The 26,082-nt window shown below is 36.9% G+C and overlaps 1 protein-coding gene across 5 annotated transcripts in view; it reads right to left on the reverse strand.

Annotated features, from left to right (window-relative positions):
* The window catches only part of FZD3 (frizzled class receptor 3), a 108,569-nt gene that overhangs the window by 24,948 nt on the left and 57,539 nt on the right, over positions 1–26,082 (reverse strand). For all 5 annotated transcript variants that reach the window (XR_014055606.1, XM_081496217.1, XM_081496236.1 and 2 more), the window contains 2 exons: positions 4,343–4,491; positions 445–678 (listed from right to left, as the gene is read on the reverse strand). Coding sequence is in view for 4 of the 5 variants with exons in the window: in XM_081496217.1 (XP_081352343.1) it covers positions 445–678; positions 4,343–4,491 (383 nt within the window). In the remaining variant the exon portion in view is untranslated. The remainder of the gene's footprint in view (positions 1–444; positions 679–4,342; positions 4,492–26,082) is intronic.

The following is a 26,082-nucleotide window of genomic DNA, read 5'->3' on the forward strand; positions in this document are numbered from 1 at the left end:
TTTCCATTTTACAGATGAGGAAACTGAGGCTTATTATTCTAGACCCCATACTTTCAACTACAACACAAATAATGACTATCTTATTTTTCTTGAGTTTATTAAGAACAAATATCATGCCTAAATTAGTTCTGTATTCCCAGAGACTCACACAATATCTGACATAGTAGGTATTCCATAACTGTTTGCTAAGTTAATATTACTAAAATAACCACTTTTACTCTGCCTTCTCTCTGACGTGCGATGACTCCACATTGCTTGCTGCATCGCATCTAAACTCCTCTGACTGTCATTAAGTCTGACCATAATCTGGGACAACTGAACCTAGCAAAGTTCAGAAAGGTTAATAATGATCAACTTCTGTTTCAGAATTGGCTGCTGTTCCTTCAGATGCCATGTGACTCTAACTCAGCACATGATATAAACTAAGCTGCTGATAAAACTCACCTGCCATCACGGGACCTGTGGAGGCTGCCGTGGTAGCTGCTCACTTTGCTGTGGACACTCCCTGCTTTGCTTCTCTGGTCATCCACCATGGCCAGCTGAGTTGAAGAAGCATGTGTGGATGTCCCTTGAGTGGAAGTTCCTCTTGATTTCCTTATGATAGGAGTATTTGGATCCCTCAGGAGGGACTGAGCAAAATCAGGTTCCTGGAGTACTTGTCGGCTCTCGTTCACTATCCTAGATAACAAAATACTAAGTGTAAGATAACAACCCTACAGATCAAAAACAATACTTTGACAGACTGATGTTATTCTTCAAAAAAAAAGCTCTCCAAACAATGTCTTTAGGACAGATGTAAGGTAACACTGTTGACAGAAGAGAGACTAAAACAAAAATCTGTGTCAATCTGTCCCCTAAACTGGTATGATGGAAAGAGGTTCATATTAGAATAAGGAAATCAGGATTTTAGTTCCAACTTTACCAATAAATATGTGATCTTATAGGCAAGTCACTATCCCCTTTTCTCAATTTTCCTCATCTATAAAATGAAGGCATACAACTTCATCATTTTTTAAAAGTCCCTTTCGGCTAAAGAAATTTATCATTCTCGAGGACACTGAAATATTGCAAAGGTACTACTATAAAGTAAAAATATTATTTTCTTGCATGGTTTATAGAAGTAGTGGAGGCCTCATCATGGCATAGACTCATTTTTTTAATTTGTAAGAGCAGTTGTTTTTAGGTTACAAGTTGATTTTACGACAGAAGCTGCTGTCTAGTGCTTGAATAAACATGAATGACTGTAACTAGAACAAAATGCATGAAAAATTAATTTAAGCAAACATACAATGAAGTCCCAGACATAATAAAGGCTTAGGAAAAAAAGAATTAAGGGGATGAATTATGTCCAGAGCTAAAGTTTTTAACTGCTATGAAAAGGCTAAAAGCAGATAGGTGTTTATGTTGATGAACAAAATGGTAATTAAAGAGCCAATTAAATAGGTGCAAAGGTCAGTGTATCAGTTTGGGTAAATAAGTGACTATAAGAATCATAAAGTTAAAATTAGACAATATTATTCTTTAAAAAAGTTCCGACATATGAAGATTAGATCATAAATTCACAAAGTGCATATATTCTAAGTTTTCAAATTAGAAAAAAATTACTGCCCTTATTGCCATTGTTATTTTTAGTGTTGGGTAGAAGGACTCAAAGAAGACTAGTATTTGTTGAGTACCTGCATAATGCCAGGTGTTTTACATATTTTCTCTGTTAATCTTTCTTAATGATGTTTTTATTACGGAGATTAACTCCTAAACAGACACTTCTATGGGGTAGATATCCATCAAGAGTAAATATTGTGATCCCCATTTTATAGATGAAGAAACTGAGGTCACAAGGGATTAAAGAACTTTTCAAAAGTCATACAGCAAAACAACAGTTGGGGATCAACTTAAGTTTAAATGTTTCAAAGTGAATCATACAGTAATGATAAAACATAATGTTTACATATATTCTGAAAGTATCAAAAACTAGATATAAGAAAGAACAACTCAAACATGATTATTACAACATTTATTCTTCTGTCATCAGTGGTCCTGTGCACATGTACATATATCCAAACTTGCTCTGAATTTATTTTCTAAACTTATCTTTAAAAATTGGTTCAAACTGACTTCTGGTCATTCCAAAAATTTAATCCACCTTCAAATGGTGAAGGTCTGTCTCCTCATTTTACAACTAAGAAAACAGGGGTCCAGAAAAATGAAGTGATGTGACCCAGAAAACTCCAAAACAAGATTTCTAAAAATATTTCAACCAGTGTCAGAATTATTAGCATAAGCCATCTTAAATGTGGCTTCACTGAGAGAAAGAGCACTAATTTGACTGGCATAATTTTAGAAGCCAGTCTTTCGACAGCACAGTATAACAGAGGGGTTAACAGCAAAGACTAGAGGCTAGAATCAGACTGCTTGGGTTTGAATCTCAGTTCTACCACTCACTAGCTATTGAACCTTGGTTCTGTGTTCTGATCTGTAAAATGACAATCTTCCTCACAAGGTTATCTAGAGGATTAAATGATTTAATGCTTAGAACAGTGCTTGGAGTATTAAGCGGGCTCAATTGATTAGACACCATTATTATGGTTACTCTCTAGTCATATCTCAAAGGCTCAACCAGACAAATGCTAAGAAATGACTGTAGGCTGCTCACACTCTGGAGGAGTGACACTCTAGCCCAGAGCACAGTCCCAGCTGGGAGGGTCACAATGACTTTGTTGAGTCAGGGAAGTGGGTGGTCCATGGTTCCAGAAAACCAAATGGAAGGGTTTTGGGTAGGTCTAACCAGTTTCAAAAGGATTCTGGCCCAGTCAGGATCCCCCAAATAACTGGGATGAGTTCCCAAAAGGGCAGCGTTGGTTTCGTTTAGCCCCATCTGGAGTTTCTAACACAACAGAATTGCCGTGTGACAGAATGGCTTGTGTGTGGCCCAGAGGTGACCAGGAATGCTAATTCAAACCCTCTCCTTAGAATTGTGTTTTACTGTGATTAAAATACACTTAAAAATTTCAAAGAATACACAGATAGATCTCCCAAGGCTGTTCCACAGAAAATCAAGGACTTGGTCTGGTTTGTGTGCTATTTAACCTGTGGCATCACCAAATAGTTGATGGCACATAGTAACCACTCATTAACATCTTTCTCAAAGGATGAATTCCCAGAAAATACATTTTTGTCATTGTTGAATTAACCTTTCCCCTTCTTTCCTTCTCTACCCAATGAAACTGCATTTAAAAGAGAAATGCACTGTCTGATATCACTAGCAGTAGTCTCAGATATGGTAATAAGGAATGTACATTTTAAAATTGTGATTTTTATAGATTTCAATCTAATCTGTGTAACAGAAGCTGCTAATTACTGATAACTGAAAAAACACAAGATTCTGATAATGTGGTAATTTAAAATGTATTTTAAAAGTACATTAACCCATACAAAACATAATAACATTTTACATATAATCTTAAGACTTTTATAGAAATTCATTTTCCCAAAATTTATTTTCCACGTAACTTAGGTTAAATAAAATCATAAGAATATGGATTCCACTAACTTAGAATTTGTGACAATTCAAATACAGAATAAATATTAGCTTTATACTTGGTAAAAAGTTTGAAGTCATCTGTTCCTTTGTGAATACTGCAGGGTCTTATTTTGTTCTATTAATTAAGAGGTCAAAAAATGAAAGATTTCTCAAATATGCCCAAATCTTATATTTTACCATGACTCTCTAATATGCAATTTGGCCAACTATGAATTAAAATAACATCTTTAATATATTTCATTTTATCTGCTAATATCATTTTACTGTTTTGGCTTTAATGTGTATGACTTAGAATAAAATACCATGCTATCCCTTTAAATAATTTATGGTGTAACTTGGAAGAACAGCGGACAATTGGAAGTGGAAGCCTAATACTGTGTGACTTTAGCCAAGGCACTGAACCTCGCTGTGCATCAGTTTTCGTATCTTTATCACAGAGATGATAATACTAGTCGTCACAGAAATGTCAAAAAGATCAAATAAGAATATATGTATATAAGCATTCATTTGTTTTTAATTTTAAGAAGATTATAATTTGGAGTTTTTTTAAAAAAAAAGATTGGCTTTCCCTCAAATATTCTGAATTAGTAAGGAACAGGCCTTAAGCCTGGTTCTACTTGGCTGTCTTTTCTGAGTTAAGTTTTTAGGTTTAAGATTTAATCATACCTGGTGGCAGCTGAGGTTACAATCTTGTTGGAATATTTCCTCCAAATCCAAATTGTTTCAACACAGGAAACACACACACACAAAATTATGTAAATGTGAAGCCTGTGAACACCATGATAATTTACTTCAACTTACTCTTTTTTCCTACGACCGTGGAAAAAACTGGCCCATTCAAAGCAAGTCTTTTTGCTTCCAACCCAAAAAATGGAAGGAATACCAACTATGAGAGCCATCAGGTATTTCATCAGAAAGAGAATCAGATCTGGACGACTCATTTGAGTAACCTACAAGAAGGGAAAGAAGAATATCTTAAATACATAAATAGAAATTTCTACTAAAGACCACTGTAAAATCTTTTAAAGAAATAGTAAAATAATTATATAAGTCTGATGTTTGCACTTACACAGTCCTATAATTTTCTCGTTATATGGAAAAGATATACTGCTGAAAATTTGACAATGACTATACATATTCTATTGGAGAAGGCAACGGCAACCCACTCCAGTACTCTTGCCTGGAAAATCCCATGAACGGAGGAGCCTGGTAGGCTGCAGTCCATGGGGTCACGAAGAGTTGGACACGACTGAGCGACTTCACTTTCACTTTTCACTTTCATGCACTGGAGAAGGAAATGGCAACCCACTCCAGTGTTCTTGCCTGGAGAATCCCAGGGACGGCCGAGCCTGGTGGGCTGTCGTCTATGGGGTCACAGAGTCGGACACGACTGAAGCGACTTAGCAGCAGCAGCAGCATATATTCTATAGCCTGAGTTCTATAATTTTCTTACTAGCCCATATTAGATATTGTCTAAAGAAAAAGATTACTAATATAAAAAATAAACTATGAATAGGAATAGAGGCTCTAATAATACCTATATTCTTCTTGGCCAATTTTGCTCATCCTATCATTGGTTATCACAATATATAATTAGGAAAGTGTTCATCATTTCCCCCATTTTATTAGTTTCTGTTCTTTTATTTAATATGCTCCTCCTTTCATGTCTGCTTTGCTGGCTGTTTTCAAGCTTCCTCTTTAACCTATAAGTTATTTATAAGTACATTTTTTAGTTTCTATTCAGGTGAGTTTTTTTAAAGATTTCTTTTTATTGTTGATTTCAAGTTAAATTATTATAGTCACAGAATATAGTCTATTTGATTCTGGTTACCTTTTATTTTGGAAACTTCTTTTGTGATTTAGGACATAGTCTATTTTTTAAAGTACTCCTTGTGTGCTCAGAAATAACGCTCACTCTCTATTTGTTAGGTACAAAATTTTCTATATGTATTACACCAACTTTATTAGTTGTGTTGTTCAAATCTTCTATATAGGCATTCTCAAAGATATTGTAAGTCTGGTTCCATACCACCACAACAAATACCATAATAATGTGAGTCATGGGGATTATTTTGTTTCCCAGTACATATAAAACTTATGTTTATATTATAATGTAGAATGTAGTATCTACTCATAAGAGTCGAAATAACACTGCTCATATCTAAATTTAAAAATATTTTATTGCTAAAAAATGCTAACCATCACCTGAGCCTTCAAGTGGGTCATACTCTTTTTGTTGTGGAGGGTCTTGCCTCGATGTTGAAGGCTGCTGACTGATCGGGGTGGTTTCTGTAGGATACTGATCGGGGTGGTTTCTGTAGGATAGGATGACTGTGGCAATTTCTTAAAATAAGATAATAATGAAGTTTGCCACATCCATTGACTCTTCCTTTCATGAAAAATGTCTCTGTAGCATGAATTACTGGTTTGGTAACATTTTACCCAAAGTAGAACGTCTTTCAAAACTGAAGTCAATCCTCTCAAATGCTTCTGCTTTATCAACTAAGTTTATGTAATATTCTAAATCCTCTGTTGTCATTTCATCAGTCCTCACAGCATCCTCACCAGGAGTAGACTCCATGTCAAGAAATCATTTTCTTAATGCTCACCCATGAGAAGCAACTCCTCATCCATTAAAGTTTTATCATGGGATTGAAGCAATTTAGTCACATCTGTAGGTTCCACTTCTAATTCTAGTTCTCTTGCTATTTTTCTACCACACTGGGTGTTATTTCCTCCACCAAAGTCTTAAAGCCCCGCAAGGCACCATGAGGGTTGGAATTAACTTCTTTCAAACTCCTGCTAATATTTATATTTTGACCTCTTCCTTTGAATCATGAATGTTCTCAATGACATCTAGAATGGTGAATCTTTTGCAGGTTTTCATTTAACCACCCAAATCCATCAGAGGAATCACTATGGTAGTTATAGCCTAAAAATGTATTTCTTATGTGACTGCTCTGGCAGTCCAGTGGAGAGAATTTGGCACTTTCACTGGGGTGGCCTAGGTTCAATCCCTGGTCAGGAAACTAAGATCCTGCAAGCTGTGAGGTGTGCCACTCACAAAATATATTTCTTAAATAATAAAGCCTTGAAGGTTGAAATTACTCCCTGATTTGTGGGCTGCAGAATGGATGTTGAGAAGGTAGGCACTAAACATTAATCTTGTACATCTCCATCAGAGTGCTTGGGTGACCAAATGCATTGTCAATAAGCAGTAATATTTTCAAAGGAATCTCTTTTTTATGAGCAGTAGATCTCAACAGTGGGCTTCAAATATTTAGTAAACCATGTTGTAAACAGATGTGCTGTCACCCATACTTTGTTGTTACATTCACAGAGCACAGGAAGAGAAGACTTAGCATAATTCAGAATGGCAACTGAGCATTTTGCTGCTGTTCAGTCGCCAAGTCGTATCCTACTCTTTTGAAACCCCATGGACTATAGCCCACCAGGCTCGTCTGTCTATGGAATTTCCCAGGCAAGAATACTGGAGTGGGTTGCCATTTCCTTCTCCAGGGGATTTTCCCGACTCAGGGATCAAACCCACGTCTCCTGCATTGGCAGGTAGATTCTTTACCACTGAACCACCAGACCAGCTGCATTAGCCCCTAACAAGACAGTCATCCTGCCCTGTGAAGCTCTCAAGCCAAGCACTGACCTCTCCTCTCCAGCTATGAAAGTCCTGGTGACATCTTCTTCCAACAGAAGACTGTTCTGTCTACACTGAAAATCTGTTGTTTAGAACAGCCACCTTCATGAATGATCTTAGCTAGATCTTCTGGATAACTTGCTGCAGCTCTACATCAGTACTTCCTGCTCTGCCATGAACTCTGACGATACAGAGATGACTTCTTTCCTTAAACTTCACAAAATCGACCACTGCTAGCTTCAAACCTTTCTTCTGCAGCTTCCTCATCTCTCTCAGCCCTCACAGAATTAGAGTTAGGGCCTTGTCTTAGATTAGGCTTGGGCTTAACGGAATGCCATGGCTGGCTGATCGATGCAGATCCCAAAACCTTCTCCATATCAGCAATAAGGCTGTTTTGTTTTCTTATCATTCATGAATTCACTGGAGTATCATTTTCAATTTACATTTAAAACCTTCCCTTTGGATTCACAACTTGGCTGTTGGGCTCAAAAGGCCTAACTTTTGGCCTGTTTCAACTTTCAACACGCCTTTCTCACTAAGCTTAATCATTTCTAGCTTTTAATTTAAAGTGAGAGATATGCAGCTCCTTTCACTTGAACCTTGCAACCACTGTAAGGTTAGTTGGCCTGATTTCAATATCGTTGTGTCTAAGTGAGTAGGGAGGCCCACGGAGAGCCTTTTATATGTAAACTCACCCCCCAAAATTGTGTGACTTGCTTTACGTGATATTTGCTTTATTATAGTGGTCTGGAATCAAACCTGTAATATCTCAGAGATATGCCTCTTATGCAAGTGTTACCGAAATGTGACACAGGGATATGAAGTGAGCAAATGCTGTTGGAAAAAAAGGCACCAACAGATTTGCTCAACACAGGGTTGCCACGAACCTTCAATCTGTAAAAACTGTGGTGTCTGCAAAAGAGTCCGAAATGCAGTACTTGGATTCAATCTCAAAAATGACAGAATGATCTATTCGTTTCTAAGGCAAACCAATCAATATCACGGTAATCCAAGTCTATGCCCTTACCAGTAATGCTGAAGAAGCGGAAGTTGAACAGTTCTAGGAAGACCTACAAGACCTTCTAGAACTAACACCCAAAAAAGATGTCCTTTTCATTATAGGGGACTGGAATGCAAAAGCAGAAGTCAAGAAAAATCTGGAATAACAGGCAAATTAGGCCTTGGAGTACAGAATGAAGCAGGGCAAAAGCTAATAGAGTTTTGCAAGAGAATGCACTAGTCACAGCAAACACCCTCATCCAACGACACAACAGAAGACTCTACACATGGACATCACCAGATGATCAATACTGAAATCAGATTGATTATATTCTTTGCAGCCAAAGATGGAGAAGCTCTATACAGTCAGCAAAAACAAGACCGGGAGCTGACTGTGGCTCATACCATGAACTCCTTATTGCCAAATTCAGACTTACATTGAAGAAAGTAGGGAAAACCAGTAAACCATTCAGGTATGACCTAAATCAAATCGCTTATGATTATACAGTAGAAGTGACAAACAGATTCAAGGGATTAGATCTGATAGACAGAGTGCCTGATGGAGGTTCGAGACACTGTACAGGAGACAGGGATTGAGACCACCCCCAAGAAAAAGAAATGCAAAAAAGCAAAATGGCTGTCTGAGGAGGCCTGACAAATAGCTGGGAAAAGAAGAGAAGTGAAAAGCAAGGAGAAAAGGAAAGATATGCCCATTTGAATGCAGAGTTCCAAAGAATAGCAAGGAGAGATAAGAAAGCCTTCCTTAGTGATCATTGCAAAGAAATAGAGGAAAACAAAAGAATGGGAAAGACTAGAGATCTCTTCAAGAAAATTAGAGATACCAAGGGAATACTTCATGCAAAGATGGGCTCAATAAAGGACAGAAATGGTATGGACCTAACAGAAGCAGAAGATATTAAGAAGAGGTGGCAAGAATACACAGAAGAACTATACAAAAAAGATTTTCACGACCCAGATAATCATGATGGTATGATCACTCACCTAGAGCCAGACATCCTGAAATGCAAAGTCAAGTGGGCCTTAGGAAGTATCACTACTAACAGAGCTAGTGGAGGTGATGGAATTCCAGGTGAGCTATTTCAAATCCTAAAAGATGATGCTGTGAAAGTGCTGCACTCAATATGTCAGCAAATTTGGAAAACTCAGCAGTGGCCATAGGACTGGAAAAGGTCAGTTTTCATTCCAATCCCAAAGAAAGGCAACGCCAAAGAATGCTCAAACTACCGCACAATTGCACTCATCTCACACGCTAGTAAAGTAATGCTCAAAATTCTCCAAGCCAGGCTTCAACAGTACTTGAACTGAGAACTCCCAGTTCCTCAAGCTGGATTTAGAAAAGGTAGAGGAACCAGAGATCAAATTGCCGACATCCGCTGGATCATAGAAAAAGCAAGAGAGTTCCAGAAAAACATCTATTTCTGCTTTACTGACTACGCCAAAGCCTTTGTGTGGATCACAACAAACTCTGGAAAATTCTTAAAGAGATGGGAATACCAGACCACCTGACCTGCCTCTTGAGAAACCTGTATGCAGGTCAGGAAGCAACAGTTAGAACTGGACATGGAACAGACTGGTTCCAAATAGGAAAAGGAATACATCAAGGCTGTATATTGTCACCCTGCTTATTTAACTTCTATGCAGAGTACATCATGAGAAATGCTGGGCTGGATGAAGCAGAAGCTGGAATCAAGATTGCCAAGAGAAATATCAATAACCTCAGATATGCAGACGACACCAACTTTATGGCAGAAAGTGAAGAACTAAAGAGCCTCTTGATTTAAGTGAAACAGGAGAGTGAAAAAGTTGGCTCAAAACTCGACATCCAGAAAATTAAGATCACGGCATTTGGTCCTATCACTTCATTGCAAATAGATGGAGAAACAGTGGAAACAGTGACAGACTTTATCTTTTGGGGCTCCAAAATCACTGTGGATGGTGACTGCAGCCATGAAATTAAAAACATTTACGCCTTGGAAGAAAAGTTATGACCAACCTAGATAGCATATTAAAAAGCAGAGACATTACTTTGCCAACAAAGGTCCTCCTAGTCAAGGCTATGGTTTTTCCAGTAGTCATGTATGGATGTGAGAGTTGGACTATAAAGAAAGCTAAACGTTGAAGAATTGATGCTTTTAAACTGTGGTGTTGGAGAAGACTCTTGAGAGTCCCTTGGACAGTAAGGAGATCCAACCAATCCATCCTAAAGGAAACCAGTCCCAAATATTCACTGGAAGGATTGATGCTGAAGCTGAAACTCTAATACTTTGGCTACCTGATGCAAAGAACTGACTCATTGGAAAAGACTCTGATGCTGGGAAAGACTGAAGGCAGGAGGAGAAGGGGACGACAGAGGATGAGCTGAGCGACTGAAGTGACTGAACTGTAGTGTCTGCAAAGCACAATAAAGGAAAGTGCAATAAAACAAGGTATATGTGTTTTCTTGACTAATTTTCTGTTTGCCTATTCATTTTTTTTTAAGGATATGTATTTATTTGGCTCCATCGAGTCTTAGCTGTGGTGTGTGGGCTTGGTTTCCCTGCGGCACGTGGAATCTTAGTTCCCTGATCAAGGATCAAACCCATGTCCCCTGTATTGCAAGGCAATTCCTAACCACTGGACCACCAGGTAAGTCCCTACCTATCTGTTGTAATAGAGATATGCTAAACTGTGGGCTCATCAATTTTCCTTCTAATCCTGTCATTTTTCACTGTTAAGTCTATGTTATCTCTAGCTGCCCAATATACTTTAGTGCTCACTTTAAACAGTGTTTTATCTGACTTTAATATTGCCACACCAGTTTTCATCATACCATCACATTTTTCAAGTGTATCTTTTCCTATTTACCAATGTATTTCTTTCAAGCCTGTCTGTGCTATACTACTGTTTTTAAACAATATATAGTTTCCTCCTACTAAAGTATAAACTCAATGAGGAGATTTTTCCCCCAGTGGTGTTACTCCCAGAGCCTAGATCAGTGTCTGGCACATAGCAAGTGCTCAATAAATACATACACAAATTTACAATATATACTTACACTTGGCTTTATGAGAAAAAGTTATAGTTAAGTTTTCAGCACTTCCATCTTCTTGAGCAAGAGTATGCTCCTAGCACACTTTAGCTACCTAATACTCCTTGTTATTATTTTCCAGAGACTCAGAATAACCTTTACAAAAATAATTGGTCTTGTTATTATCATTGTTAAGTGACTTTGTCAAAAAGTACACCCTCATCCTTTCTTGGGGTTCTCTTTTCTTTCTGCTAAAGGATGATCTTTAGAAATTCTTATAGATAGGGTATGCTGCTGCTGCTGCTGCATCACTTCAATCATGTCCAATTCTGTGCAACCCCGTAGACAGCAGCCCATCAGGCTCCTCTGTCCCTGAGATTCTCCAGGCAAGAATACTGGAGTGGGTTGCCATTTCTTTCTCCAATGCATGAAAGTGAAAAGTGAAAGCGAAGTCACTCGGTAGTGTCTGACTCTTCGCGACCCCATGGATTGCAGCCTACCAGGCTCCTCTGTCCATGGGATTTTCCAGGCAAGAGTACTGGAGTAGGTTGCCATTTCCTTCTCCAATAGGGTATGTTAGAGATAAATTATTTTAGCCTTTGCCCCAAAATGTCTTTCTCTTGTCCTCAATCTTCAGCGGTGCTTTAGATGGATAAAGTTATCATCACTTAGCATTTTAAAGATATTAGTTCATTATCTTCTAGCTGCTATTGTTGCTGTTGAGAAGCCTGCAAAGTTGATAATCTTTTGGAGATTTCTTCTCTCTGGTAGCTTTTAAATGTCTCTAGCCTTCAGTCTTACAGTTGCAAAGAATGTTTCTCATTGTGATTGGTTTTTACTTGTCCTGCTTAGTATGCAGAGCATACTTCTAATGTGAAGTTTCAAGTTTTCAGTTCTAAAGAATTCAGGATGTAGTTCTTTAGTTATCACTTCTTAGTCATTCTTACAGCCCCTTATTCTAGAACTCCCATTAGATGTATACTGAAGTTTCTCAACTTATTTTTAATATCTCTTAATGGCATAATTAGACAATTTTGAGTATTTTATGTCTCTATTATGCATTCTGGGTGATTTAAAGAGTTAGAACAATTTTCCACTTCACTATTTCTCTCTTTAATCATGTCTACTTTAGAATTCATTCCATCTATTGACTTAACTCCCATAACTACATTTCTAGGCAAATTGGCTTTTATGTTTGTCTATTCTTATTTCAATTCTGCTAATTTATCATTAAGTTCTTATTCTTTTAAAGTGCTTATTATTATTTACCTATTGAAGAATCCTAAACATACATATTTTTAAAATAAGTCTTTAGAAAGTTATTATTTTCTATTTATTACTTTTATTACATTTGGGAGTGAATCCATCTCCTGACTGTTGATTTTATTGAATGACTTTTTAGGTTTAGCTTTTTTAATTGTGCTTTGGGATTTCTGTTTACAGATCTTGAGTAAGAGAGTTTTCTCTCTCTCTTGTTCTCTCTCCCTCACTCCCTCTATTTATCCACCATGTTTCATTCCTTTTTGTCTTTTCTAGTACCCATGGGGCCCTGGACTTCCCTGGTGGCTCATACGGTAAAGCGTCTGCCTACAATATGGGAGACCGGGGTTTGATCCCTGGGTCGGGAAGATCCTCTGGAGAAGGAAATGGCAATCCAATCCAGTACTCTTGCCTGGAAAATCCCATGGACAGAGGAGTCTGTTAGGCTCCAGTCCACAGGGTCGCAGAGTCGGACATGACTGAGCGACTTCACTTTATGGGGCCCTAGTTAAAAACCAGGTCTAATATTGATGACTGCACACTCCAGACATTATCAGCTACCACAGACTCAGCTACTGAGTCATTACAGTTTGGCCCTCTCACATCTCTAGATAAATATTTTAAGTATTTTTATGCTAAATGCAGCTTTAGGAAAGAGCTGGTTGCACCTTTTATATAAACTTTCTTTTAGGAGCAGGAGAGTCCCATTTCCAACTCCTACTTTCAACTGGTAAGCCTAGTTCTAGTCCTCTGACTCCCATGTAACACTTTGACTTCTGTATACCCACAGAAACTGAATGCCCTAGCCACCCCAGCCACTTCAGACCTGGATTCTAGTAGCCCACGTTTTTATCTCCAGTCATCATTTTGCATTTCTATTCTACAAATTAGCTTATTTTGTCTTTCAGGCTGACTCTGTTTAAAAATTCCCTTATTACACTTTAGCTCTAACCAGCACATGATTATAGCTGGACTGGTCCATACAGTCAAAGATATAGTCTTTCCAATACTCATGTACAGCTGTGAGAATTGGACCATACAGAAGTTTGAGTGCCGAAGAATTGATGCTTTAGCTCATTGTGGTGTTGAAGAAGACTCTTGAGAGTCCCCTGGACTGCAAGGACATCAAACCAGTCAATCCTAAAGGAAATCAATCCTGAGTATTCACTGGAAGGACTGATGCTGAAGCTGAAGCTCCAATACTTTGGACACTTCATGTGAAGAACCAACTCACTGGAAAAGACCCCTATGCTGAGAAAGACTGAAAAGAAAAGGAGAAGCGGGTGGCAGAGGATGAGATGGTTAGATAGCATCACTGACTTAATGGACATGAAGTTGAGCAAGCTCTATGAGATAGTGGAGGACAGGGAGCCTGGTGTGCTGCAGTCCACGGGGTTGCAAAGAGTCAGACATGACTTAGCAAATGAACAACAACTGCTCACAGATGACAATACCATTTACTGAATGGAAAGAACTGGGGATGGAATGCAGGAACAGGGTTTAAGAAGAAAAATTAAGAATTGTATTTTAGACATGTTAAGTTGGAAATATAAACAGATACATGTCTGAAGTTCAGAAGAAAAGTTGATCTATATAATCCAAAATATGGGACTGAATAAGTTTACCCAGAAAAGGAGGAGAGAAGAAAACGGGAACCTGGGAGATAAACTGCATCTGATGACTCCTACAGTACTTTTAAACTGCATCGTATTATCTTTCATAAATTGGAAATACTGTCCATATATCACAAATGCTTGAATTAAAAGAGGGCTAAAAACAAAATCAGTAATAACAGCAACAACCAAAACCTTCAACTAGGCAAGACAGTAAAGAGGAGAATTGGAGAACAGAGGGTTGTAACATGGGACATTTTGTATTACAAGGTTCTGGTTAAAGCCAAATCCCCAAGGAAGACAAGTCAGTACCTGCCATGATAATGATACAGTGAGAAAGCAACTCAAGCTAAACAGAAACAGACTCATAGACTTTGAAAATAAACTTACAGTTACAAAAGGGGAAAGGTGGAAAGGAGGGATAAGTTGGGTTTGGGATTAACATATACATATTACTATATATAAAAACGATAATCAACAAGGACCTACTGTATAGGTAACTGTCCTCAATATTCTGTAATAACCTATATGGGAAAAGAATACAAAAAAGAATGGATATGTGTATATGCATAACTGAATCGCCTTGCTGTACACCTGAAACTAACACAATATTATAAATCAACATTACTCCAATATAAAATAAAGTTAAATTTAAAAAAATATCACCTTAACAGTTGAAAAGGCTCATCTGATATATTTCTTTGGTCTCTTTACTGGGAACTGAAGGAGAATCCCCAACAGAAAAGGCAGACAATCAGCCTCCACTACTATCCCTATATCTTGGTCATTGTTCTTTTTCTACAACTGCCTGCCTAGCTATGAATAGCCTACTTTCACTATCTTTTCAACAACCAATCTCCACTAACACCACTCTAATTTCAATCAACAGAATTTTGCAACGTGACTTTATTTGATCACAATATGGAAAATATTTTCCCAATTTAGATCCATCATCTACCAAAGACCCTGGGGCTTAAATTCTTTTTAATTAAATAGAAAAAATTATTCATGCTAAAGTGGGAAAAAAGACTCACAGAAAAAGAAAAACTCCAAGGACATATGTATGGTTATTGTGGTGGCCTAAGTTCAATTATTGTTTCTGAGACTTTGGCTTTGAATCAGGTAGGCAGAGTCTTTGGCTTCTTTCCTGATCAAGTGGAATCTATTCTTTACTAATGAGACCTACATTGTATTAGATTTGCTTTCGTTAAAAAAAATTCATTACAAAATGTTGGCTTATGGTCATCGAAAGCCCACATAAAAATAAACTTTTGATCAGGCTCATCCATGTTGATAAGCGACTAGTTTTGGAATGTAGGTCTTCTGATTTCAAATTTTGTGCCCTACTACACTGCATAGCTTTATCTGCCTTTACAACTCACTTACTCGCCCTATCAGATATAAAGACCTATCAGAATTAGGACAATGGCAGAAGACCAAGACAAGGATAGAAAATGGACCGCAGAATAGAATAGCAAAATAAGTTTCACAAGTGAAAACTAGGTACTGTATGACAGAGGTAGCATCATGAATCAGTGGAGAAAGGATGGACTAGTCATAAATGGTGCTAGCTGGACACCTACGTAGTTTTAAAATGGTATCACCTCCTCACTCCAGATCTAAAAATAAACTCTATAGACAAAAAAATCCAAATCTGAGAAACAAAACTTAAAAACTGTTTAAAGAAAACAAAGGAGAATATTATTGGCAATCTTTGAGTAGAGATTTCTTAAACAATTAAAAAAAAAGAATAATATATATTAAAATTTTAAACTTCTGCTCGTCAAAGGACACCATTAAAACAATGAAAAACCAAAGGTAGACTTTATCTGTAATGCATAAAACTGATTAAGAAATTATACCAGAATATATTTACCAGTATATACTATGTATATACACAAGCAATTCACAGAAGAGGAAATCTAAATAATAAGCTATTTAGCTATTATAAGTTATATATGTAAGAAAAAGGAAGTTCAATTTCACTAGTAATCAGGGAAATACAAATTAAAATAGCAATGAGGACTGTCAATAAGATGGGCAAAATTTTACATATGATGATGAACATGTAAAACAATGAGAACTCTCTGTACTTTCATATGAGGTTCTAAATTGTACAGCAACTTTGGAAAACAATTTGGCAACATCTGGTAATGCTGAAGATTCACAAGCTCTAACAGTTCCATTTTTAGTTATATATTCTAGAGAAACTCACATAGATGCATAATAGTCATAGCAGCATTATTTATAACAGAGTAAAAACAGTGTGTAACCTACATATCCATTAACAGTAAAACACATAGACAAATTTGATATATTCATACAACAGAATGTTGAACAGCAAAGACAGCAAATAAACACACACTGTACATATTACCATAGATAATTCTCACAAAAATAATGAATGACAAAAGCAAGCTGCAAAAATACATGCAGTTTTGACACTGCAAAATTTTAAAATACTTCAACTAATACAATATATTGTTTAGGTAAATACATATGAGTGTAAATACACAGTAACACCAAGTTCTGGATAATGACAGTTTACAAGGGAGATTCAATCAGGGAGGGGGATCTGGTGTTTTGTGTTTCATTTATTAAATGAGTGATAAATCTATTGTTGTTCAATGTATTATTCTTTATAATACATATGTATAGGACATATTGGGTTGGCCAAAAAATTCATTCAGCTTTTTCAGTTCAGTTCAGTCGCTCAGTCAGGTCCAACTCTTGGTGACCCCATGGACTGCAGCATGCCAGGCCTCCCTGTCCATCACCAACTCCCGGAGTTTACTCAAACTCATGTCCATTGAGTCGGTGATGCCATCCAACCATCTCATCCTTTGGCGTCCCCTTCTCCTCCAGCCTTCAATATTTCCCAGCATCAGGGTCTTTTCCAATGAGTCAGTTCTTTGCATCAGGTGGTTAAAGTATTGGAGTTTCAGTTTCAGCATCAGTGCTTCCAGTGAACACCCAGGACTGACCTCCTTTAGGATGGATTGGTTGGATCTCCTTGCTGTCCAAGGGACTCTCAAGAGTATTCTTCAGTACCACAGTTCAAAAGCATCAATTCTTCAGTGCTTAGCTTTCTTTATAGTCCAACTCTCACATCCATACATGACTACTGGAAAAACCATAGCTTTGTCTAGATGGAACTTTATTGGCAAAGTAATGTCTCTGCTTTTTAATATGCTGTCAAGGTTGGTCATAACTTTTCTTCCAAGGAGCAAGTGTCTTTTAATTTCATGGCTGCAGTCACCAATGGCTGTGATTTTGGAGCCCCCAAAAATAAAGTCTCTCACTGTTTTCATTGTTTCTCCATCCATTTGCAATGAGGTGATGGGACAAGATGCCATGATCTTAGTTTTCTGAATGTTGAGCCTCAAGCCAACTTTTTCACTCTCCTGTTTCACTTAAATCAAGAGGCTCTTCAGTTCTTGTTCGCTTTCTGCCATAAGAGTGGTGTCATCTGCATATCTGAGGTTATTGATATTTCTCCCGGAAATCTTGATTCCAGTTTGTGCTTCATCCAGCCCAGCATTCCTCATGATGTACTCTGCATATAAATTAAATAAGCAGGGTGACAATATACAGCCTTGATGTACTCCTTTTCCTATTTGGAACCAGTCTGTTGTTCCATGTCCAGTTCTAACTGTTGCTTCCTGACCTGCATACAGGTTTCTCAAGAGGCAGGTCAGGTGGTCTGGTATTCCCATCTCTTTAAGAATTTTCCAGAGTTTGTTGTGATCCACACAGTCAAAGGCTTTGGCACAGTCAATAAATCAGAAATAGATGTTTTTCTGGAACTCTCTTGCTTTTTCAGTGATCCACCGGATGTTGGTAATTTGATCTCTGGTTCCTCTACCTTTTCTAAAACCAGCTTGAACATCTGGAAGTTCACGGTTCACGTATTGCTGAAGCCTGGCTTGGAGAATTTTGAGCATTACTTGACTAGCATGTGAGATGAGTTCAACTGTGCGGTAGTTTGAGCATTCTCTGGCGTTGCCTTTCTTTGGGATTGGAATGAAAACTGACCTTTTCCAGTCCTATGGCCACTGCTGAGTTTTCCAAATTTGCTGGCATATTGAGTGCAGCACTTTCACAGCATCATCTTTTAGGATTTGAAATAGCTCAACTGGAATTCCATCACCTCCGCTAGCTTTGTTCACAGTTATGCTTCCTAAGGCTCACTTGACTTCACATTCCAGGATGTTTGGCTCTAGGTTGGTGATCACACCATCGTGATTATCTGGGTCAGATTTTTCAGTCACTTTTCATGGAAAACTCAAATGAACTTTATGATCAATCCAATATATACATGCACATATATGTATATGTATGTGTTTGTGTATAAATACCTGTATGTCAGAAACAGTTATAACTAAAAAAAAAAAAAAGGACAAAAAGGCGGTAAAGGCTCCTACAATTTCAATATACCTTGTTACTTTCAGAGAGGCAGCAGTTTTGAAATTAAAGCAGCACTAGGTAGGGTAAATAGAAAACTAATTAGTAATTCACTTCTTTAACCAGATCTGTATCTATCAATCTATCTTTCTTTTACTTCTAAGTTTAGCTTCTCCCATTGTTGGACCACAAATTTGTTTGTAACCCAGTGAAAAATAGGTATAGTAAGCTGGGATTTCAATTCCCAAGCTTTCCTTCAATCAATAGAGGAAATGACAATATACAAACTCCACACTAAAGATATTTTGCAAATAATCTCATTTTCTTTTCCAAGCACTGAGACTACCTTAAAAGAATGTTGTCTTCTAAATTCAAGAATGGCTAATGTCAATGAGGAAAGTTAATTTAGATCCTAATTGACTTTACCAGTGACTGCTGTAAACTGTGGGTGATGTCAACTTTTAGATAAATAAAAGATACAATTTAATGATTAAAGAATACATTTTTATCCCATTATCTAAAAAATAGACAACTTTCGAAGTGAAAGAGTAGCCAGGGAAAAAGATGAGAAAAATGGTTTCAGTAAACTGAGAGGAACTAAAGGAGAGTGTGCCTGATTAGGAAGGAACTGAATGGTACAAAGCATACATTCTCAGAGTGTTAATATTCACCACAGACTATTAACATGACAAAGATTTATTATGACATCTGGATATATTGTGCCTATTATTTAATGAACCTCATGGAAAACTCACAAATTAGATAAGAAAAGGCTTAAAGCCAAAGTTCACTCAAGAAGTTAAAATGAAAACAAAAATAATAATTACCTCAATTCTATTCCTTTGTTTTGATGACATTACAAAATAGAAAATATTACTTCTTCAGAAGTTACATTTGATTAAGCAAAGGACAACATCTTGAACTTTCATACTAATTATAGTGAAGGGAAAATGATCATCACTCTTATGTCACTTTAATCTTATGAACTAGAAATAGCTAGAAAATAGAACAGTATTCTATACATATATACTTTACAATAATGGATGCAATAACTGGGAAACAAATAATTAAAAACTGCAGAATTTACACTTAATCTTGATGTACATAAAGAACTATTAATTGAAATTCACAGTATAATAATGCTCATTCATCACGTGAAAAGCATAACTTTTATGTTTTGGATTAAAGTAATAAACTGCTATTTTCTCAAAACAAATCAAATTGAAGGTAAATAATTTTGAAAATTTCCATTCTCTCTTCTAAATATGAACTGAAAATTAACCAGGAAAAAATTTAAATTAGCTTGTTATTAAGTATAGAATAATGAAACAGAAAACATAGCTTAGACTTTGCTAAGCATTACAATAATAGATCAACTTCTTCAGTCCTGAAAAAACTATGGAAAGACTATGTTAGAGGGAAGACTATGTTCAGAAATGAGTTCTTTGAAACTCCACAAAACTCTCCTATAATCTCATGATTCACAATAAGAAAATAAGGCATTAGTGGGAAAAAACTGAAGACAAACAAATGGAAAGATATTTCATTCTTAAAGACTGGAAAAATCAATATTGTTTAAATGTCTGTAGTATCCAAAGCAATCTACAGATTCTTCACACTGCTATCAAAATTCCAACAGCATTTTTCACAGAAATAGGACAAATCCTAAAATTTACATGAAACCACAAAAGATCCAAATAGCCAAAGCAATCTTGAGAAAAAAGAACAAAGCTGGAGGTATCATTCATGCTCCTTGATTTCAAACTATATTACAAAGCTATAGTCCTCAAACAACACGGCACTAGCACACAAACAGACACATAGGTCAAAGGAACAGAACAGAGTCCAAAAATAAACCCATGCATATATGGTCAATTAATTTCTGATAAAAGAGCCAAGAATACACAATAGGGAAAGGGCAGTCTTTTCAAGAAATAATGTTGGAAAAATTGGACAATCACATGTCAAAGAATGAAACAGGATCACCATATACAAAAATTAATTCAAAATGGATTAAAGACTTGAACACCCAGAAGAAAATAAACAGCAAGCTCCTTGACATCAGTCTTAATAATGATTTTTTAAAATATTTTTGGATACAAAAAGTAAAGGTAACAAAAGTAAAAATAAACAAGTGGGACTACATCAAACTAAAAAGCTTCTGCACAGCAAAGGAAATCATCAACCCAATGAAAAGGCAACTGGCTGAATAGGAGAAAATATTTGCAAATCATATATATGTTAAGGAGTTATTTTTAAAAGATATAAAGAACTTGTACAATTTCAATTAAAAAAACCCAAACAATCCAATTAAAAAATGAGCAAAAGTTTTGAATAGACATTTTTCCAAAGAAGACACACAGATGGTCAACACATACATGAAAAGGTGCTCAGTATCTCAAATTTTCAGGGAAACACAAATCAAAACCACAATATCACCTCACAACTGACAGAATGGCTATTACCAAAAAGATAAGCAATAACAAGCACTGGTGAGGATGTGGAAAAAAGTGAACCACTGTGCACCGATGGTGGGAATGAAGAGTGGTATAGCCACTATGGAAAAAGAGTATGGAGATTCTGCAAATAATAAAAAATAGAACCACCATATGACCCAACAATTCCACTCTGGGGTATTTAAGAAAACAAAAACACAAACTTGGAAAGATATTCGCACCTGATGTTAACTGCACCATCAGTCACAACAGGCAAGACATGGAAACAACCTAAGTGTCCACTGATGGCTGAAGAGATAAAGAAAATGTGGTATACATGTACAATGGAATACTATTCAGCCATAAAAGATGTCATTTTGCCATTTTGTGACAATATGGATTGACTCTGAAGGTTTGTGCTAAGGGCAATTAAGTCAGAGAAAAGCAAATATCTTATGATCTCATTTATATATAGAATCTTAAAAAAACACAACCCCCACCCACCTCAAAAAACCCACCAAACTTATGAAGAGAACAGAATGTGGTTGTCAGAGGCAAAGGGTGGGCAATGGATGAAATGGGTGAAGGTGGTCAAAAGGTGCATATTTCAAGTCATAAAAGAAATAAGGTATAGGAATGTAATGTACAGCTTGGTGTCTGTAGTTAATAATACTGTACTATAGTTTTGAAAGTTGCTAAGAGTAGATTTTAAAAGTTCTCACCACAAGAAAAAAACTTTTTAACTATGTATGGTGATGGATGTTAAGATTTATTACAGTGATCACTTGCAAATATATATATATATATCAAACCGTTATGCTGCATATCTGAAACTAGTAAGTTATATGTAAATTACACCTCAATCAAAAAAACAAAAAACAAAACTAATCTCCAGAGCGTGGGGCATAGTTCTTGGGGCATTAGCCTATTGCATTCCCTCTTTGCCTGGCAAAGTAATAAAGCCACCCTTTCCTTCTCCTCCATAAAAAGAAAAAAATATAATCTCACATTTTAGAATACTTGAAATAATAAAACAATTTCCATCTTGGAAAAAATAGGCACCACCAAACTTTCTAGTTTTATGGTATCGTATTCTGAAACACCAGAATCACTTTCCAGAAAACACACAAGGTTCTATTAATCATATTCACATCTCTAAAAAATATTTTGCCTTTTCAATTAGTTCTAGGCCAAGGCTAGGAAAGCTCCATAAAGTTTTTATTAAGAATATGACATGCATGGGACATGGTTTTATGGTTCCAATTTATGTTTATAAATATAAAGCAAAAAATGTGATATTCAGTAGCAAAATTATGGAAAATTATTCTTTCTGGGTCTTAAGGTCATAAGAAGGTTATGGAGAGAAGGGAACTAAATTTAGTGACCTCTTAGTGTGTGACAGGCTCTTTTAATTATGACTTACTTTTCAAAACAACCATGTGGAAAAAGAAACTCTGGAAATACATACAAGAAATTATTGATATATATGGTGGTTACTGGTAGAGATGGAGAGGGGGCAAAAACTGTGAACATGATAAATAAGAGTAGGAATAATGCTTCCCAATATATATGTTTACTATTTTTAACATTATAAACATTACAAATCACCTATTCAAAAAATTAAATTAAAAAACCATCAAAAAAATTTAAAACCCTTAAGAACAAGAGGCCTATGAGAAGAGAAAAAAAAAAAGAGGGTTGGGGGAGCAGGCATTTGTCAGGGGTCCTAGATCAATACATCTGATATATTTAACTGTATAGCTGATTACAGCATTAACCCAATTCTGGTCTGTAATTTTTTTTGGTGTATTTTTTTCTCTATAGGTCTTTAGATGTTTTTTTAAACCCCTAAAGTACACACTGTTGTTGGTATTTTATAGAAACATTTATTTAGCTTTACATATATGTTTACAACTTTACTTCATCATTTCTTCTTGCATCTCCTATGAGATTATTTTCATTCTTCTTGAAATATAACCTTTAAAAGTTCGTACAAATCTTTTGGTGGTATACTCACATTTTTTGTTTATATATAAATGGCTTTATTTCATCTTTATTCTTGAGAACAAATTGGCGTTTTCCAGAACATGCAGCAATGAAGTTTGGGGTGTGAAATATTTATTCAGCAACAGTATCTACTATTGGACAGAAGAAAGTGACCTGCCATGCATTCTCAGAAAAGCCTCAGCCAAACTGGTAGGGAGTTCCAGACAAATAAGGACCATCAGAGGGTCCTATGCTGGGCCAATGGCCAAGCCTTCTTAGCCCACCTAAGAATCGCTGGTTGCAGGCCCACCTCAGATAAGGCAGCTCTCCACCTGAAGTGTGTCTACTTACCCCACTCCCTGCAGCTGAGAGCCTCATCCTTCTGTGAAGGGGATCTGGCCGTGCATCCCCACAAGAGTTTTACATGGTACAAAATTCTGGTTGAAAAGTTTTTTTCCTCTCAACATTTAAAATATATCGTTTTCTGGATTTTGTTATTGTTAAGGACTCTGCTGTCATTCTGACTGTTGGTCTTTTTTAGATCTGTCCCCTTTTCTGAGACTGTTTTTTATGACTCCTGTCTTTGGAGTTCTGCAGTTTCACTGAAGTGTGGATTTCTTTTTATGTATCCAGCTAGTGGTAAACAGTACCTCCTTTGTCTGTAAATTCATGTGTTTAGCAGTTGTGGAAAATTTGTAGTCATTATCTTTTTAAATATTGTCTCTCCTAGATTTTCTCAATTCCCTTCCTCCTGGGACTCTAATTATTGGGTTGGCCAAAAAGTTCGTTCAGATACAGAAAACCCATACCATCTTTTGGCCAACCCAATATACTTCTATTCGACCTTCTCAGTCTGCCCTCCATTTCTCTTAACATCATTTTCACATTTTCCTTGTCTCTCTTATGGCATTCTGGATAGTTTTATTTTCACCTACTACCAGTTCATTAAATTTCTCATCAAACGGCAGCCTAAAATGCTGTTTCATATTAAATATTTCAGGAATTCCATCAAATGAGTTTCCATTTCAAAAATTGTGTTTCTAGATGTTTAATTTTTTTTAAAAAAATCTACTATTTCAAGTAATTTCTTGTACATTGGTAACCTGTGACTATATTTCCAACTTCTATAAACATTACATACTGACCTATTCTATTATTCAGTATTTGACAATTTCAGTATCTGCAGTTCTAAGTTTGATGCTGTGACTCATAGTCATAGTGGCTTGTTTTCTCACGTGTTTGGTGGCTTTATGTTTTGAGCTATTTGGTGAATCAATCAGTGGGAATCCTGGAGAAAGTTATTTGTTCTAGCTGATTGACAGGAAGCACAACTAACCTGCAAACACTTCAGCCTCTGGCCCTGATGATTTAGGCTACAAGCGAGTTCCTGGCTCCCTTTCTCAACTTATCAACTGGCCTAGGCTCACCTTTCACCAATAAATAGCAACTACACTTGGGTGACTTTTCCCATTTCATCCACCTAATAGCCCCTGCTTGACGAGCCCTAGCTCCTTATTGGGCTGGTCCCAGAAGGCAATGGCATCCCACTCCAGTACTCTTGCCTGGAAAATCCCATGGACGAAGGAGCCTGGTAGGCTACAGTCCATGGGGTCGCTAAGAGTCAGACACGACTGAGCAACTTCACTTTCACTTTTCACTTTCATGCATTGGAGAAGGAAATGGCAACCCACTCCAGTGTTCTTGCCTGGAGAATCCCAGGGATGGGGGAGCCTGGTGGGCTACCGTCTATGGGGTCGCACAGAGTCGGACACGACTGAAGCGACCTAGCAGCAGCAGCAACAATTCTTAATAATTTTTGAAGTGGGGGACTCTTTGGAGATCTCCCCTCAATCATGAAAGATCTATGACATCTCAAATAGTGAGTTCTTTCCAGGTTTAACTGGTTTAGACTTCTTAGCTCTTTCTTTAACAAACTTAACAATATTAATTAACTCAATGACCTTGACCAGTTACAGTGCGCTTAGTCATGTGCAACTCTTCGCCACCCCATGGACAGGAGCCTATCAGGCTCCTCTGTCAACGGAATTTTTCATGAAAGAATACCAGAGTGAGTTGCCATTTCCTCCTCCAGGGTATCTTCCCGACCTAGGGATTGAACCCATATCTCTTGCGTCTCCTGCACCGTAGGTGGATTCTTTACCACTAGTGCCACCTGGGAAGCCAAATTACCTTAACACATTTTATAAAATAACTGATAAAATATTTGTGATTCACTAGAGGGGCTTCCCCAGTGGCTCAGCAGTAAAGAATCTGCCTGTAATGCAGAAGATGGAGGAGACCCAGGTTCAATCCCTGGTTTTCCCTGGTCTGGGAAGATCCCCAACCCACTCCAGCATTCTTGCCTGAAGAATCCCATGGACAGAGGAGCCTGGCGGGCTGCAGTCCATGGGGTCGCAAAGAGTCAGACACAGCTGAAGTGACTGAACAGGCAGGCAGGCAGAGGAAATAAAATGGAAGACTTCATATTCAACATGATCAAGTAGGTGGTTAGTAGTCTTTGGAATCAGAAATACAATTTACACACCCTAGCTTTATCACTTACTGTAAGAATCTAGGTAAACTGTATTTAATTATAAGCCTCATTTGTAAAGCAAAATACAATCTAACTTATTGTGCTCTTGTGAAGATTAAAGGAAATAATGTGTATAAATTCACTGAGTACAGAACCTGATGCACAGTACATACTTAGTAACTAGAAGCTTCTATGACTACTACATTATATTGTTTCTATTTTACTATTCCTATAAACTACTCAAATTTTTCCTTGAACTGGTGTGGTATGACTTCAAAAACAACTGGAAATAAGATTTATTGGCATATCTTTATTGTAGTGATGTACCAGAATTTATTTTATTGAATATTTTTAATACCATTATGTGATAGAGTAAAATGATGATCCTCAAAAGCAGTAACGACAGTGAAACAGTGACAATTTCCATGGGACAGAAAAGTGCCATAGGTCACCAACAACTGTAATGAAAGAATTATCAAAGGTGATAGAGAATAATGTAGTTCAGAAGCTGGCAAACTACAACCTATAGAGCAAATCTGCCCCAATTATGTCACTACAAACAAAGTCTTAATGAAACACTTCCAGTTGTTTATGTATTGTCTACGGCAGCTTTTCTGTGACTGTGGTTTCC

Source organism: Giraffa tippelskirchi, chromosome 1 (genome assembly GCF_054371585.1).
Source record: "Giraffa tippelskirchi isolate mGirTip1 chromosome 1, T2T-mGirTip1v1.2.pri, whole genome shotgun sequence".
Classification (NCBI taxonomy): Eukaryota; Metazoa; Chordata; class Mammalia; order Artiodactyla; family Giraffidae; genus Giraffa; species Giraffa tippelskirchi.